Consider the following 16,436-nt stretch of genomic DNA (forward strand, 5'->3'; position numbering starts at 1 on the left):
GGTTGGGTTGACATGGGGGGGGGGGGGGGGGGGGACCATGACGGCACCATCGTTACTCACCTTGCGTAACTTACTCGCAATGCCACCCAACAGGGGGGCAGAGGTGAAGCTGTGGAACAGACACGGGGGGGGGACCAGCAGTTTATGCTTGATCGGACGTAGTTATACCCCCGTCACACTAGAGGCAGAATGAACAAGAATGCCGTCTGAAAGACAATTCTTTGTGCATTCCTGGATATTCAAGGAGCATTCTAAAAATTCTGAGTGCATTTCAAATAGTTTACCCATGTTTGTGGTCGGCCTGAATGTTAAAAACTTTCGAAGCGCATTCCAAGTGGAAAGTTATCGAATGGCATTTGAATAGTATTCTAACAGCAATGTGACTGCATTCTTAATATTTTCACGGCATTCCGACAACATTGAAAACATTCTGATCACATTCGAGGGATATTCGAACTGGCACGCGACTTGAGGGCCCCGTCGCACTTATTCCGAACCAGCAGAAATCAAGATAGAACCAGCCAGAATGAATAAATTGAAAAATTCCTGCCTTTATCGGGAGGGAATTTCAAATTGCAGTCAGAATATTCCGAATGAAATTCAAATGCCGTACGAGTGTGGTTTGACTGCTTATTATAATTTGATACTGAGGTATGAAGGTTAAATGATAAATGACTGTAAAAGAGAATAGTAATAAATCCTTTTATAACAAATTTGGTTTCACCATTTTATTACATCATATTTTATTTTAAAAAAAGCAATACAATCACTACACTGGGATAAATGTATTGCAGCAAGCCAATCAAATTTATTTATCATTATTTTTTTTTCTAAATTTGCTTTGATAAATAATTTCACTTAATTCTCACAAAATATTTCTCTCATATGGTGATAAGGATAGACGATAGCTGATAATCATAAATGACAATAGGAATTTAACTGCATTTTTCTAACATTGAAGGTTTAAATCAGTAATATGGTGTCTTCGGTAAACTGGGACTAATGACATATGATCCATGACGCACAGTCTTTTTTTTTCAACTTTCTTTCAACACGATATTAGAATTCCTAGTACTTGTGACTCGGGAGTTTCTGGGCTCACGAGGTTTATTTTGTTTCATAAGTTTATGAAACGCACATTGTGTTTAGCACTGTGGCTCAGCATTTTTCATCACCAACGTTTCAATCCTGTTGGGCATTGTTTTTGTTTAAATTGCGTCTTGAATTTCCACCCTTTCTTCATACCTATGGTACCTTGCCTCGTGGTTTCTCCTTTTCAGGCAAAAACATTTTATATCTAAGATATCCTTATTAGGCATACACAGCCGAAGTTTTTCCCGGAATTTTTCTAGATCTCGCTCTACTTCATTTTCTTCTCCGTTCTCTTCTGCCGGCCACCTAAGTTGTATAGTAGGTCTGCAAAACGTACCGTCTATTAAGTTGAGGATCAGTTTATTTGTTTCATCTGTTTCAAGTTTATCTCGGTCAATATCCTGGAGGATGATTGCAATGATTTTCAACTTGTCAGCGTTTACCTGGGCTTGTGCCACTGCCAAAATGTCTTTGTGTTTTGGTGTAAAACACTTTTCGGAGACGAGCATGATGAACAGTCGACTTTGTCTTATTATTACTTCTAAATGGTCTGGAACTAAATCTGAAATGAGAAAAGAAGTCATTATAATTTAATACATGCTTATTCCTTAACACCGATGCAGAGGGGGGTCACTGTGCATCCAGTTGTGACTAAGGTTTTATACAAATAAGGAATCTATAAAATCAAAGCATCATCGAAATAAGTTCAATAGTTGTGTTTACAAGGGAGTGTTTACAGTGTATTTACGATGGCAACGACATAAGTACAATATAGTGCACAAGCAAATTACTTTCCGATCACAATGAACTCTTTAAACATTTTTTATTGTAATCAAACCTTTTCTATTAATCGGAGATATGAATATAATCTATGTCATGTACCTACCCCCGGGGACATCATCCTGGAATTTCACGTTGTAATCACCCCTTAGGCGATTAAGCTCGTGTAAGCATTTCTTTATTCTTTCCTTTTCATTCTTATTCCCTATTTCTTCTTCTGGCTCTTCGTCTTCATCATCGGTGTCATAAAAAGAAACAACTGCGTCATACTTGTACGTATCTGAACCTGTCAGAATGAATAAGGAAAACAACAGAAACTGATAAGAATTATTTTACACTAATTCAACTCATTTTAAGATTTTTTTTCAAAAATAAACCTTCTTATTTAATGAATATATTTGTGAAAAGGTTTCTTTGTTCAGAAAAAAGTGAAACAAACGTGTATGTCCTTTTTTTTAACATTAACATTTAACATTTTTATTTGCATTTAAATTAACTTAAATAAGTATGTGAATAGTAAGAGTCATGCACGTTGATGCAAATGAAGTATACTAGAACATCACATGTCACTATTGCAGTTTTTTGGGTAAAGAGGCAAACTGCAATATAAAATAATATAGCAAACAACATTGGCTTTTGTTGTAAGCTTTGGAGAAATGGTTCCACTTCAGAACATAGAAGTTGTTAGGGTGCTTCAGACACAACACTCCTAGACTGAAGACACAGAAAACATTACAGAAATATGAAGTTAGAAATATGAAGATTTAGTGGTGCAAAAGAAGACATAAATTGTAAGTTCATTGTTATGCTCATATATTGGGAGGTGTTATTTGTTTTTGTGCTTATATATACATATATATCTTCGGCATAGAATGACCGTTCACAGACAACAAATAAGACAACCTAAATATCAGTGCATGTCTGTGAGTGGGCACATTAGGAATGCTCTATGAACTAAAACCAAGGACTTTGCGGTATTCCCATTTTATAAATTCACTAGGGAAACAACCCAAACAGAAAGGGAAATGAAAGAAAATCTATTCATTAATGTGTATAAACCTACACTGAATATATAAAAGCACTGGTAAAAGCAACAATTAAACACCCATTGTTACAGACGTCACATTTTAGCCTTCATGACATCACCTAGTAACAAATAAACAAAAACCCCTGAAGAAAGAATAAAACCGGTATATATATGATGTGCTCAAAACTTCAAAGGGTTTTTGTCAGTTATGTAAGCATATTTTTGTCTTTTTTACGTACAGTTACACTTGTGTAAACAGCAAGCCACTGAACAAAGCATATGAGTGCAGATAGCCTTCTTTGTATCACTCGAAGCGTCATCCGTCACAGGACCTGTCAGAATGAATAAAGGAAACAATAGCGACAGATAGGAATTATTTTCAATTAATTTTGACAATATTTTTCCGGAACAAACCCTTATTTTCTGAATATATTTTTGAAAAGGTTTCCTACTTAAAGTGAAAGTGAAACAAACAATTATTTCGATTTTTAAGTATGCCAACACTAACTTAAATAAATCCGTGAATAGCCAAAGTAATACATGTTGTTTACACGAACATCATATGTCATTATTGCAATGTTTGGGTAAAGAGGCAAATTGCTATAAAATAATATAACAAACAGCATTGCCAGTTGGTGAAAAACATGTAGTTCCACTTCAGAACATAGAGGTTGTTAGGGTGCTTCAGACACAACACTCGAAGACCGGTTGCAATCAGGATAACCAGCGTCAAGGTTATTACTGGTGCTATGATGGTCCATGGGAGGTAATATTTGACAATTTCTACAATGACATAAAACTAATAATAAATTATGACAAACGTAAAATAATGTATTTTATCCAATGGAAACAATAAATTATACAATTGTGTCAATGACATGTATTATACCAATAAATCGTTATAAAATATAAGTCTACACTTTATTAATATAGTCTAACAAATACGTAATGCATCAGTGATATGTTCAGTTCGATATTTAAAACATAAAACAACCAGTCGACATTTGAACAATGGAAACTGCACATTATGTTACATTCAATTTGTTTTTCAAAACATTTGTTGTCACTCAAATTTTACAATTGCATTTTTATACAGGAAGTGACTTGTGACAGTCAGTATCTGTAAGAAAGTAATGTAGGTTTCTCTCTCTCTCTCTCTCTCTCTCTCTCTCTCTCTGTGTGTGTGTGTGTGTGTGTGTGTGTGTGAAACAGACGCCAAGTCTCAGGAGTAATTGTAACATAAAGTCGCTGGACGTATACTCCATGTACTCACATTTGGGACATATTACACTGCTCGAATTGTAAGGATTTACATAAATAATGGATGAATACCAGTGTTTATACTAATGCAATATTTGATTAAAAAAAACAATTATCATTTATGCAAATTAATGGAAATGAACACTGTGTATGCAGTTATTAACTTTGGCTGAAATTTCCCCGTGGCTTTCTTCAACCCCAAGCAGAAATAATTGACCGACAACGAAGGATTTGATAAATGTTCAAACATACACTGTATTTTTTAGATTTTATAACTTATAAAAACAAAAGTGATAAATTTGGTGTTGTATCTAGATCATGGAGATTCAATGACATGAGGTCCATTAACTAAAATTGATTGCCCTCACGTGACTGCCTCTCGGCCAATCGGGAAGCTTCAAAATTCATGATCATGCAACACTACTTGAAGCTTGATTGGATCTTAGGGACATGAAATTATCATTTACAGTTGATGAGGGGTCCACTTCATTGCATTAATGCGTGAATGAGAAGACGTGAAAGAATATAAAACCTCCGTATATATTACTTGTAAATTATACTTATGGGAGAGACCTATAACTGTATGATAAAAAAAAATTCCAAAAAATGTCGATGATGATATTAAAATGATTATAATTATTATTAATATTGTAATCCCTACCTTGCGGTAATGTCACAAGACTCGTGGTATCGACATTACATCGGTCTGAGTTACACACACACAGGCGTCCCTCCATGGCGGTCACATTGGACACGCTGTTCGGGAGGATGTTCCGAATGTCCTCCAGATTAGCCAAGGTCAGATTCATACACCCTTCCTCGACATTGATCGTTGCTAAGCAACCGCGTACCCAGTCACGTGAGTTGACAGCGGAGTTAGTGTCCTAGAGTGATACTTTTTTTAATATTTATTTATCTATTATTATTTTTAACAACAAGTGAGATCCACAAGGGGGTTCATAGGTAGGTATATAAGGTGCAAAACTAAGAGTAAATACAAATGACCCTTATATATTACTGTTTTAAATATTACTGTTTTGGATATATAGCACAACTAAGCTAAGGAAAAATGAGTGAACAAAACCAAAATAGCCTGACCCCACCTCCTCAGTTCTTCTCAAGAAACCCACTACCACACCAGAGACTTACTGTCTTTGTTAAGGACCGGGAAACCCTCAGAAAATAGCAGGACCCACTGCACTCTCCAAAGCTTGTCGCCGCAGAAGGGTTATCCTCACACCGCCGGTCGTAATTCCGGTATAGGTTTTGTGAAATGGAGTCCAAATTGTAACCAAATGACTGGCAGATAAGGCACTGAATGGCTGTTCCTAGTTTTGAAAAATTAATAAAGTTAAACTCCTAACAAGTTCCTTGCTTTCACGGTTCGCAATCAAGTTTAAATTTGAAAAAGGGGATTAAGTAAATCCAAAACTTCTCCAAGCACTCTTGAAATGTAAACTTGGTTGTGTAAAACATACATGGAACAGTCGCGCCTCTCCTCCCCTCCCCTATCTTTCTATCATATGTGTACTGTTTATAGGCAAAACTATTAGGCCTATATATATATATATACTGGTATGTACCCCCTGTACCTGTAGCATGAATGTACATAAATACACGTAATTTACCTGGCTGTACAAAACACAGGAGGACAACCAAGCTTTGACCAATAGAAGCCATGTTGAAACGACTGTACTTTCTGCAGTTAGTCGATCAATATAGACCCTGCGTTAATATATTTGTCTCGTTTTTGAAAACAGGAAAAACGCATGCGCATTTTTGCCACTTCCAAGAAGTGCAATAACAGTGGTACCCTCAATGCAGTGTCTCATTCAAGACGGGGTTTTCAACAGAATAATTGCTGATCAATCTGTTCATTACAGTGACAAAATCGTTTTTATTGATCTCAATTAAAACGCCTGCAGCGCGACTTTGTTGATAAAACGTGTAGACTGCTGATAAGATAATAACAACCGATGTATAATTACTTTAAAACAAGACTAGATTGTCATGCAACTATACAGTTTAGAACCGACGGTTCAAATCTTAGACAGTGAAGCGGGTAAATAATAATACTAATGATGATAATATAAAACCGAGAAAATATAATAATTCAAAGAACTTACTAGACAGTTTTAAGCTTCTTACAAAGAGGGAAGAGCAGAGAAGAGAGATATTTATTTTGAGTAGGCCCCTACAATGAACAGTTTTACCAATAAGAGAGTAGTGTAGATCACGCAACGTTACAGGAAGAGGTTCCAACTTGCACACCGGACGGTGCTTTACTTCTTGAGAAATCTGCTGCTAACAATATAAAACTAGTAAAGCACTCCTAGAGCGCAGACCTCCGCCAAGGCAGCAAAGTCTCCACCCAATGCAGTTGCACCCCTAATTTTTTTTTATTATTATTGATTGATTATTGATTGATTATAGGTCCGGATCACCACCAAAAACTAATAACTTCTAAGTTAACCCATTTCTGACCTACCCTGAAAAATTCCATCGAAATTCATCCATAACTTTTTGAGTTCTGTTGATTATAAACAGACAGACAGAAAGACAAACAGGAGTGAAACATAACCTCCTTGGCGGAGGTAACAATCTCAACTAGCGCAGTACAGGTACTGTGCCTATGATAGTCACACTTAGATACTTTTTTATTCTAAGGCCTGGGAGATGGTACTGGTGCCATTCTTCCTTGCTATTTTGGCAATCACAACCTATTTATCTACACCGACCCTCTTTGTCATTGCATCCTTCTACACAGAACTTATTGTTGTTGTTACCCTAACCCCAGTGTCCCATTACTATTGTGCTTCACGTAACTTGGCATGTACTGTATATAGCCTGTATGACGTACGCAACAGTACGCTTAGCTTCATCTTAGCAATAGAAGAAATACACATGGTTATGTTTACATGTAGTTTTGTTTGTTGAGGTGGGTCTAAGGATTGGGTTGACATGGAGGTGGGGGAGTGGAGGTCATATCTGACCTTGAGATGCCATGCTCAAAAGCTTAAAGGACCGATACAGACGGTTATATTGCATAATAATGGATTTTTCTCTGAAACTTTGCCTATTTTCTCCTGAACCCAAAGGCATACTAACTACCTCACACAAAACAGTTGAGAAAATAACGATCAAATGATAGGTTTTTAAGATTACTTAAGGAAAAAAAAAGCGCAGCATTTTTTGTCTCCACTTCTGAAAAATTTTACGTAAAATACAGAAATAAATAAATGTTTAGAAATATATTTTTTAATTTGATACCGAGGCATGAAGATTAATTGATAAATTACTGTAATAAATAAAATAAGATAATAGTAATGAATAATTTTATAACAAATTTGGTACCACCGTTTTATTACATGAGATTTTATAAAAAAATAAGCAATACAGACACTACACTGGGATACTTCAGGAAGTCAACCTCTTATTTATTTATTTATTTATTCATTTATTTATTATTATTATTATTATTATTATTATTATTATTATTATTATTTGTAATTCTAAATTGACTTTCATAAATAATTTCACATAATATTAAAAAAAATATTGCTCTCCTATTGAGAAAAGAAACTGATAGTCATAAATATCAATAGGAATTACATGAACTGCATCATTCTAACAATGAAGGTTAAGATCAGTAATATGAGGTCTAATTTCAAAACTCCCCTTCGATGATGTGTGGGGACTAATGATATATGAACCATAACGTACAATCTTTACTTTATTCAACTTTAACACGATTTAAAAAATTCTAGTGACTCTGGGCGCACGAGGTCGATTTTGTTTCACTTGTTTGTGAAACAAATATGTGAAACTCATATTGTCTCTAGCACTGTGGCTCTGCATTTTCAGCACCGACTTTTCAGTCTTGATGGGCATTGTTTTATAGAAATCCCACCCTCTCTTCATTCTGATGGTAGTTTTCCCTATTCACTTTAGGCAAGCACAACCTAATTTTTTCCAGGAGTTTTTTTAGACTTTTTTCCCTTTTATTTTGTTCAAGTGCGTTCCTTTCTGCGGGCCACCTGAGTTTTACAGTAGGCTTACAAAACGTGCCGTCCATTAAGTCAAGGATCAATTTATTTGTTTCATCCTTTTTAAGTTTATCTCGGTCAATCTCCTGGAGGAAGATTGCAATGATTTTCATTTTTCCAGCGTTTACCTGGGTTTGTGCCACTGCCAAAATGTCTTTGTGTTTCGGTGTAAAATAATTCTCGGAGACGAGCATGATGAACAGTCTACTTTGCCTTATCATTTCATCTAAGGCTTCTGAAATTTGACCTGAAGTGAGAAAAAAGAAATTATGGTAATTAAGTGATGTTTACTCATTAACACCGATTAAAGTGGTTGGAGGTCTGCACATTTTCATCCATGTAAGTAGGACTGTATAAAAAGGTTTAACAACTGTGTTATGTACGGAGTGTTTACAGTGCGTTTACGATGGCAATGACATTATACCAATGTAGTACACCAGGAAATTAACTTCCGATCAAAAAATATTTTTTCTTAGTATAATCAAACTTTTTAATAGGGGATATTAATATAATGTATTACATCTACTTACGCCCGGGTTTACCAGTCTGGAGCATCACTTTGTAATCAACTTCTAGGCGTTTGACAAGCTCCTGTACGCATTCTTTTGCATCTTCCTCTGGCTTTTCTTCGTCGGTCTCACAAAAAGAAATGGCCACGTCATACATATATGAATCTGTCGGAATGAATAAGTAAAACAATAGTAACAAATAATCATCATTTTCCATTTATCTAATTTTGAGATTTTGTTTCAAAAATAAACCTAATTTTCTAAATATATATTGTAGAAAAGGGTCCTTCTCCAAGTAAAAGTGAAAAAAGTATTCGATTCTTTACTATACCAATATTAACTTTAATAAATGCGTAATACATGTAGTATACACGAACATCACATGTCACTATTGCAATTTTTGGGCAAAGAGGCAAATTGCAATATGAAACAATATAACAAACAGCATTGCCTTCTGCTGCTGCAGCTTCGGTGCAATGGTTCCACTTCAGAACATAGAGGTTGTTAGGAAGCTTCAGACACAACACTCGAAGACCGGTTGCAATCAGGATAACCAGCGTCAAGGCTATAACAGGTGCTATGATGACCCATGGGAGGTACAACTTGACAATAGCTGCAGTGGTAGATGACATTAAACGAATGATAAATGATGACAAACGTATCATAATGTGCTTTATCCAATGACTGAAAAAGAAATAATAGAACTGATTCATCAATTAAAATACAATAGATTGTTATAACATATAATACCACATATTACAATTATAGTCTAACAATTATAAAAAACATCAGTGATATATTCAGTCCGATACTGAAGGTACATGTACGTAGGCCTACTTATGCATAAAACAGCTAGTAGTCGACATTTGTATATGGGAACCATGCGACATTGAATCTGTTTTGCCGAACACTTATAATATATATTATTTGCTCGAACAATTGCATTTGCATTCAGCGTTTTGGCAGTTAGTATACATAAGTAGATCACTTTGTTTATTTCTCTTATCAGTGAAAAGCAGGTGATCTTCTCTCTCTCTCTCTCTCTCTCTCTCTCTCTGTGTGTGTGTGTGTGTGTGTGTGTGTGTGTGTGTGTGTTCGTGCGCGTGTCACCACCTACCAGTTGGCAACGGGTTAACATTCTTCACTTCAGCATTACACCGGTCTTCATCACTACAGTAGCATTCAACACCTTGAAAATCTTCAAACTTTCCCGTTCTGAAGTAACTAAAAAACCTCTCGAATCCTATCATTCTCAAATCCGTCGAGCCTTTTCGCGCGTGGTCCCCAGTCATGTAACGACATCCGTCCCCCTCGGGACGCTTTGCGGCACAGAACCGTAAGCTATAGGCTACCGTATGGCTCTGTAAACATACGAATGATAAATTTTACATAATAATAGAAAGAAGAACAATATTATTATTATTATTATTATTATTATTATTATTATTATTATTATTATTATTATTTATATTGAGTCTAAAACCAAAATTTGTTCCCGAAGATGACCAATGCAAATGCAACGTGATATATACATAATAAAAAGGCTAGTAAAAGAAATATAGGGTATACCTACGTGATATTTGTCACGTTTTGAGATTGTGTCATTCAACATGTCCAGTTATGTTTTTTACATACAAAAAGGACAAAATGTCAAAACCCCTAACCCTACCCTTGTTTACGGTATTTCTTAAGAGAAAGTAATTTGAATATCTCGTGATTAACCCACCTCCTGTTTATTTATATGTCGAAAAGAAAATCCCATCTGTACACAGCCTTCACTGCACTCGGCGGTCGTGTTCACGGTCGTGTGGCTTCCATTACAGCGCACGTCTCCTAGTGGGCCCAACACACTAACGCCATCTATCTCAAGGTATTTGCAGTCGATGCACAGAATGCCGAGAACTAAAATAAAACGCTGTGTTGATATGTAATCTTCAAAGAGTTTGTGGTCTTGGTTTGTTTATAATTCTTCTTTTTTCTCTCTGCCTGTCTGTCTGTCTGCATAATAATTAAGTTCGTGCCTTATCCGTAGCAACTAAAAAAATAGCAATTAATTCACTCATTTTCAAAACCAAAAAACAATATGATAATACAAAATAAATAAATAAAAAGGAAAAAGGGACGATATAGAACCAAATGTGTTGGTTCAGTCTATCTGTCCTCTTTATGGGACAAAAAAAATATATAGGACTTCTTTGTTTTTAAAGAATTACAAAATGTGCAGAAGACCAGGACAATCACCAGGACAATATACATATATGTGTGTGTGTGTGTGTGTTTGTGTGCGTGTGCATTGTATGCCCCATTTCCAAACCTCACAGCATAAATTTAGCTCCTGGCCCGTATTTTTTTGGTAGCTTAAAATCTAACATTTTATTTGTGTTTCACTCCGTCGTCTACTTGTTACTAAAAGACAAAAATAATGGACTTTATATCGATAAATTTTTGTTCCAGATAGACTGAATTTTTTGTACACATAAAGGTATCTTTGCTAAAATTTCACATGTTAAAGACACGGATCAGATGTTTACTAAACGTGACCGTTTTGTTTGTGACCACGTTAGAGATTACCTTACCTCTGCGGTTGAATGTGACGAGAAGAAACACTGCAACCGTACACAGCTGACACATGCTGGATATTTTGAAAGACCTAAAACTCATTTAGCCGCAGACCGACTTACCTGAGACTCATTTTTAAAATGGAATCAATGCGCCTATAAGACCCGCTATTGAATAAGACATTGCTTTACTGGGTAAATAAACTTAAGGGTAAGGGTCTTTCAAACACTACCCCATGTGCGGTAATTGTGTTTTTTTAGCGAAATGAAAAGAACCAGTGTGTCTCCTTTGTTGTTTTTAAGCTACTGTTTATGGTTGACCAGGTGTATTTATTTTAGCTACATGCTAATATATAACTTTCCAGCTGGGTTGTTTATCATGCTAATGCTTAAGACGCTGGTTATGTACAATGATTTGATTTGTCAAACAATGTTCACACTTAAAAGTAGGGAAATATACACAAAGCTCCACTCAATGTATCATGTTACGTTTATTCATTCGAACACGCACAAATAAAAGGTTCACTTCAAACGTTAGTGCTATATGTTAATGGCAGGGGTAAAGGAAATACATTTTATTCAAAGTTTTATGCAACCTCTTTTTTAAGTTTCACATACAGCCTTTTTAATGCAAACATAAACAAAGATATGTTAACATCTCTCGCCACCATTAATCTCAACATCTAATTCAATTTGTATCAAAGAGTTGTCAATATCTCTCGTACACGCTGCCATTAATCTCAACATCTAATTTAATTTGTATCAAAGAAGTATCAATATCTCTCGTACACATTGCTATCATTCTCAACGTCTAATTCAATTTGTATCAAAGAAGTATCAGTATCTCAAGGTAAAAAAAAAACAGTTGTATACATGCTTTGTGGATTTAAGTAAGGCCTTCGGGTGTGTCTGGAGGAAAGGCCTGCTTTTCAAACTGCTTAATCTAGATGTAGGCGGAAAATTCTACAATAACGTAAGATCAATACATAATACCGCATGTGTCAAAACCACCCATGGACTGACAAATTCTTTTCGCACATTTAGAGGAGTTAAGCAAGGAGAAACACTGAGCCCCTTCCTTTTAAATATATACATAGATGACATACTTAGACTTATAGATGAATCACAAAGCCAAGCCCCATCACTTGATGAGAAACCTGTTACTGGTCTTTTTATGCTGATGATTTAGTTTTGTTTTCGGCAAGTGCCTCAGGTCTTCAGTTTTGTTTAAAGTGCTTGGAAGAATTTTGTGACAGACGGAGGCTATCTGTTAACTTAAAAAAGACAAAGGTTGTTATTTTTAATAGTTAAGGAAAAATGCATGGTCACACCAGTGGCAACAGAGAAAATTTTTATTTTCATAACCAGTTGGTACCAGTAGCAGCAAGCTACCTATACCTAGGTCTCCTTTTCACAAGATCGGGCTCACTAGTCCCAGCACAACAAAATTTACACGATAGAGCACAAAAGGCCTTTTTTCAGTCTCAAACGCAATGTTCCTCTAGCTAGTACCATTCCCACCTCATTCAAAGAAAAGCTTTATGACACATTGATTTTCTCAGTTGCAGCATATGGAGCAGAAACATGGGGTTTCACTCCATTTAATGATAAATCACCAATAGAAAAATACATATCCAATTTTGCAAGCAGCTCTTAGGGGTGCATTCCAAGCCCTGTAATTATGCTGTCCGGGGAGAACTTGGGCGCCTACCAAGCTACACAAAGATCCAAATACAAGTAATTAAATACTGGGTCAAAATTTTACACTTAGACGATGATGTTTTACTAAAACGAGCATACATAGATGAACTAAAACACTTTGATCTTCTGTCAAACACTAACCTTCAAACCCCAAGCCACAGTATTTCATGGAGTGAAGGAGTAAAGAAAGCTCTTGTAGAAAATGTGTTTGGAGATGTATGGCTTAAACAGAAAGTAGACAAAAACTTCATGAAAATTTTTAGTGTTAGAGTTAGAGACAGTAGTGTACAACATTGGCAAAGCAGGATATCACAAGAAAATCTCAAGTTGAGAACGTATACAACTTCCAAGCTCCATTTTGAGAAAGAAAATATCTTGATATAATTCAAGATAAAGAAAAATGTAAAACCCTCAACAAATTTTAGAATCAGCAGCCACAACTTGCAAATTGAAACAGGTCGCCATGTCAAGGGTAAACCATCACCAGCAGAAGAAAGAAAATGCCAAATCTGCCACTCTGGAATTATAGAGGATGAAGAGCACTTTTTAATCACCTACACTCTGTATACAGAATGTAGAAAAGAACTCTTTCGAACAGTACAAAGCGCCCATACATGCTTTACACATTTAAACAACAAAGATAAATTCTCCTTCATAATGAACAACCCAAATGAGCCAGTGATAATATATTTGGCCAAATTCCTTAACCTCGCTTTTGACAAAAGAAACTGTGCTATATCTTCCACTTGTGATGTATAATTAATTACCATAAATATGTAGGTTTGTCTCACATAGCAGAAAACAGGCTCGTGCATAATTAATATCTAAATCTTAGTCATGTGTACAATACTTGAAGTGTGATGCTAGCGTATGATCAGTGCTGTGAGCAGTTGACTAGGCATTAAGACCGCACCTAGCTTATGATTATGAAATACTGGATATGTATGTATAATAATGGTACATTTCTATGTATGTAATTTTGGTGCTATTCATCTATGTATTTTATTATTATTATCATCATTATTATTGTTGCTATTATATCTCTGTACATTTTCACCAGCTCAGTCTGGTGCAGAAAGTATGAATAAAGCAAAAGTATCTCTCGTGCACGTTGCCATCATTCACAACGTCTAATTCAATTTGTATCAATGAAGTATCAGTATCTCTTGTGCACGTTGCCATCATTCTCAACATCTAATTCAATTCGTTCTTGGTCCAGACCCTCTCCATCAGCTTTGTTTTTAATAGTCCAAGAAATTGGTGCAGAAAAAAGGGTGAATTGTGCGTTTTTTACCTACAAGCATGAAATTTGCCACAGTTGTAGATAATGGAATTCTAAGCTTTTTTGGATATATGGGCATGTCTGAAAATTCCAGTATGGCCGCCAAATCCAATATGGCCGCCACAAATACTCTTTTAAATTAAAACATCTAATATATAGTCCTAAAATGGTTTAGAATATCATTTTATAGCTGGAAAATATCATGCTATGAATGAATTATCAATATCCGCTTCTACAGGTGTATAGAATTCCAAAATGGCCTCCAAAAGTAAAATAAGCAGTTTACTTACGCAAAATATGCAGCAGTTTTGTAAAATAATAATAATAATAATAATAATAATAATATTTATTTATAGTCTAAAATCCAACATGTGTTCAGTAGACTTTACAAAAATTATAAAATTCAAATTAAAAGAAAAATATTGCTAATGGTTATAAGATGAAAGGATATATAAAATGGATAAAAAAAAGGGGAAATTTAAAACTATGACTAAGAACAGTTTTTCTTAAGAAGTTTTTTTTTTTTCTTTTAAAGAATTTAAAGATAATATTGTTTAAAAAGGTGGGTTTTTAGTTCCTTTTTAAAATGTCCAGGGTCCACAATTTGTCTAAGACTGATGGGTAAAATATTCCATTCTTTTGGTGCTGCAAATTTAAAAGCTTTATCACCGTATGATACTAATCTTGCCTTATAAACCTTAAGAAGAAGGTGATCACCTGATCTGAGATTTCTTGATGGCACGTAGTGTGAAACAAGCTCATTTAAATAAGAAGGTGCAAGTTTATAAAATGCTGCATGTGCAAATGTTAAAAGTTTGAATAAAATGCGTGCTCGGACAGGGAGCCAGTGCAACATCATTAAAACAGGAGTAATGTGGTTGTCTTTTGGAGTGCGGGTCAGTAGGCGAGCAGATATATTCTGTACACGCTGTAGCCGTTTGATTTGTTCCTCTGAAGATCCATAAAGAAGGGAGTTGCAGAAATCAAGTCTCGATGTAACCAGGGCATGTATAACTGTTGCTGTAGAAGAGTCGGTTAAATGTTTTCGTAAGGAACCAATGTTTCTAATATTGAACATACATGTTTTGGATACGTTGGAAATTTGCCTGTTCATGGACAATGTACTGTCAAAATAAACTCCCAGATTTTTGGCGTGAGATGAGACTTGTACCACGCTGGCACCTATTGACATGCTAAGACTGCGGGCAATGTTCTTATTGTGTGGTTGAGATATTACTAGGAATTCAGTTTTCTCGTCGTTGATCTTGAGTTTGTTTCTGATCATCCACCCCCTTATATCAGAAATACAGTTGGCTATTTTAGTAATTGATGATTCAGGTTTTCTAATATTGCAGGATGTGTAAAGCTGAGTGTCATCAGCATAAATGTGATAACCAATCTCATGAAAACGAAGGATTGCACCAAGCGGTAAAGTATAAATACAAAATATGAGTGGTCCTAACACACTGCCTTGTGGAACACCAAAGACAAGTTGAGCTAATCATCAAGCACTTACAATTACAAGCATAAAAATTGGCACAGTTATGTAGAACATGATTCTAAGCAACGTTGGATATAGGGGCATGTCTGAAAATTCCAATATGGCAGCCAATTTCAATATTGCCCCCAAAATACCCTTTCAAGGTGAAAGTTATTTGTATAGTATTTTATAAAAATATCATTTAATGGTTAGAAAATACCATTGTATGTATGAAGTATCAGTATCTGCCAGTTAAGGTTTTAAAATTCCAAAATGGCCTCCAAAAGTCAGCAGACCACAACTATTGAATTGTAATCACTCGGGAATAGGCAAGTGGGCTTTGCAAAATACCTGTACAATCAGCATATTCCTACCTGTGCAGGAGCTATTCTACAGAGTTTTTAAAAAACCATCAAGCATGATACATTTATTATGTACTGAAAAAAGTCCTTCTTTTGATAAACCAACATAAGTAGTTTGACTTTTTGCTCTGGATTCTCATTTAGATCAATTCCCAGTTAGCAATCTTCTTATATGGCACTCATGAGTGACTCCCCCTTTCTAAGAAAAAAAGTATCGTGCAAAATCCATAAAATGTGAAAGAAACACCAGAATAACTTAGCCTTAAAGAGGCAAATATAAAAAAAACTTGGGGTGTACCAATTTTGTCTCTTGGTTATGATTCTTCAGCTAGATCAGTG

The 16,436-nt window shown here is 35.4% G+C and overlaps 2 protein-coding genes across 3 annotated transcripts; both read right to left on the reverse strand.

Annotated features, from left to right (window-relative positions):
* Window positions 1–719: 719 nt before the first annotated feature.
* LOC147760536 (uncharacterized) lies at window positions 720–5,895 on the reverse strand. Of its 2 annotated transcripts, none has more exons than XM_087018905.1 (7): window positions 5,788–5,895; window positions 5,309–5,487; window positions 4,821–5,043; window positions 3,521–3,682; window positions 3,145–3,231; window positions 1,979–2,158; window positions 720–1,654 (listed from the first exon to the last, which is right to left on the reverse strand). In XM_087018905.1, the coding sequence occupies exons 1-7, from the start codon at window positions 5,837–5,839 to the stop codon at window positions 1,209–1,211; spliced, it is 1,329 nt and encodes a 442-aa protein (XP_086875031.1). In that variant the 5' UTR covers window positions 5,840–5,895; the 3' UTR covers window positions 720–1,208. The 2 variants fall into 2 exon arrangements, with proteins under 2 accessions (XP_086875031.1, XP_086875030.1); XM_087018904.1 differs by having other exon boundaries at window positions 3,139–3,231.
* Window positions 5,896–7,598: 1,703 nt separating this feature from the next.
* Window positions 7,599–11,413, reverse strand: LOC106179592 (uncharacterized). The gene is made up of 6 exons (XM_087018906.1): window positions 11,291–11,413; window positions 10,441–10,616; window positions 9,832–10,075; window positions 9,166–9,327; window positions 8,736–8,879; window positions 7,599–8,452 (listed from the first exon to the last, which is right to left on the reverse strand). Exons 1-6 carry the CDS (start codon window positions 11,373–11,375, stop codon window positions 8,055–8,057), a joined length of 1,209 nt encoding a protein of 402 aa, XP_086875032.1. The 5' UTR covers window positions 11,376–11,413; the 3' UTR covers window positions 7,599–8,054.
* Between the last annotated feature and the right edge of the window lie 5,023 nt (window positions 11,414–16,436).

This window comes from Lingula anatina, chromosome 8, assembly GCF_051362555.1.
Source record: "Lingula anatina isolate TDL-2025a chromosome 8, LinAna3.0, whole genome shotgun sequence".
NCBI classification, from domain to species: Eukaryota; Metazoa; Brachiopoda; class Lingulata; order Lingulida; family Lingulidae; genus Lingula; species Lingula anatina.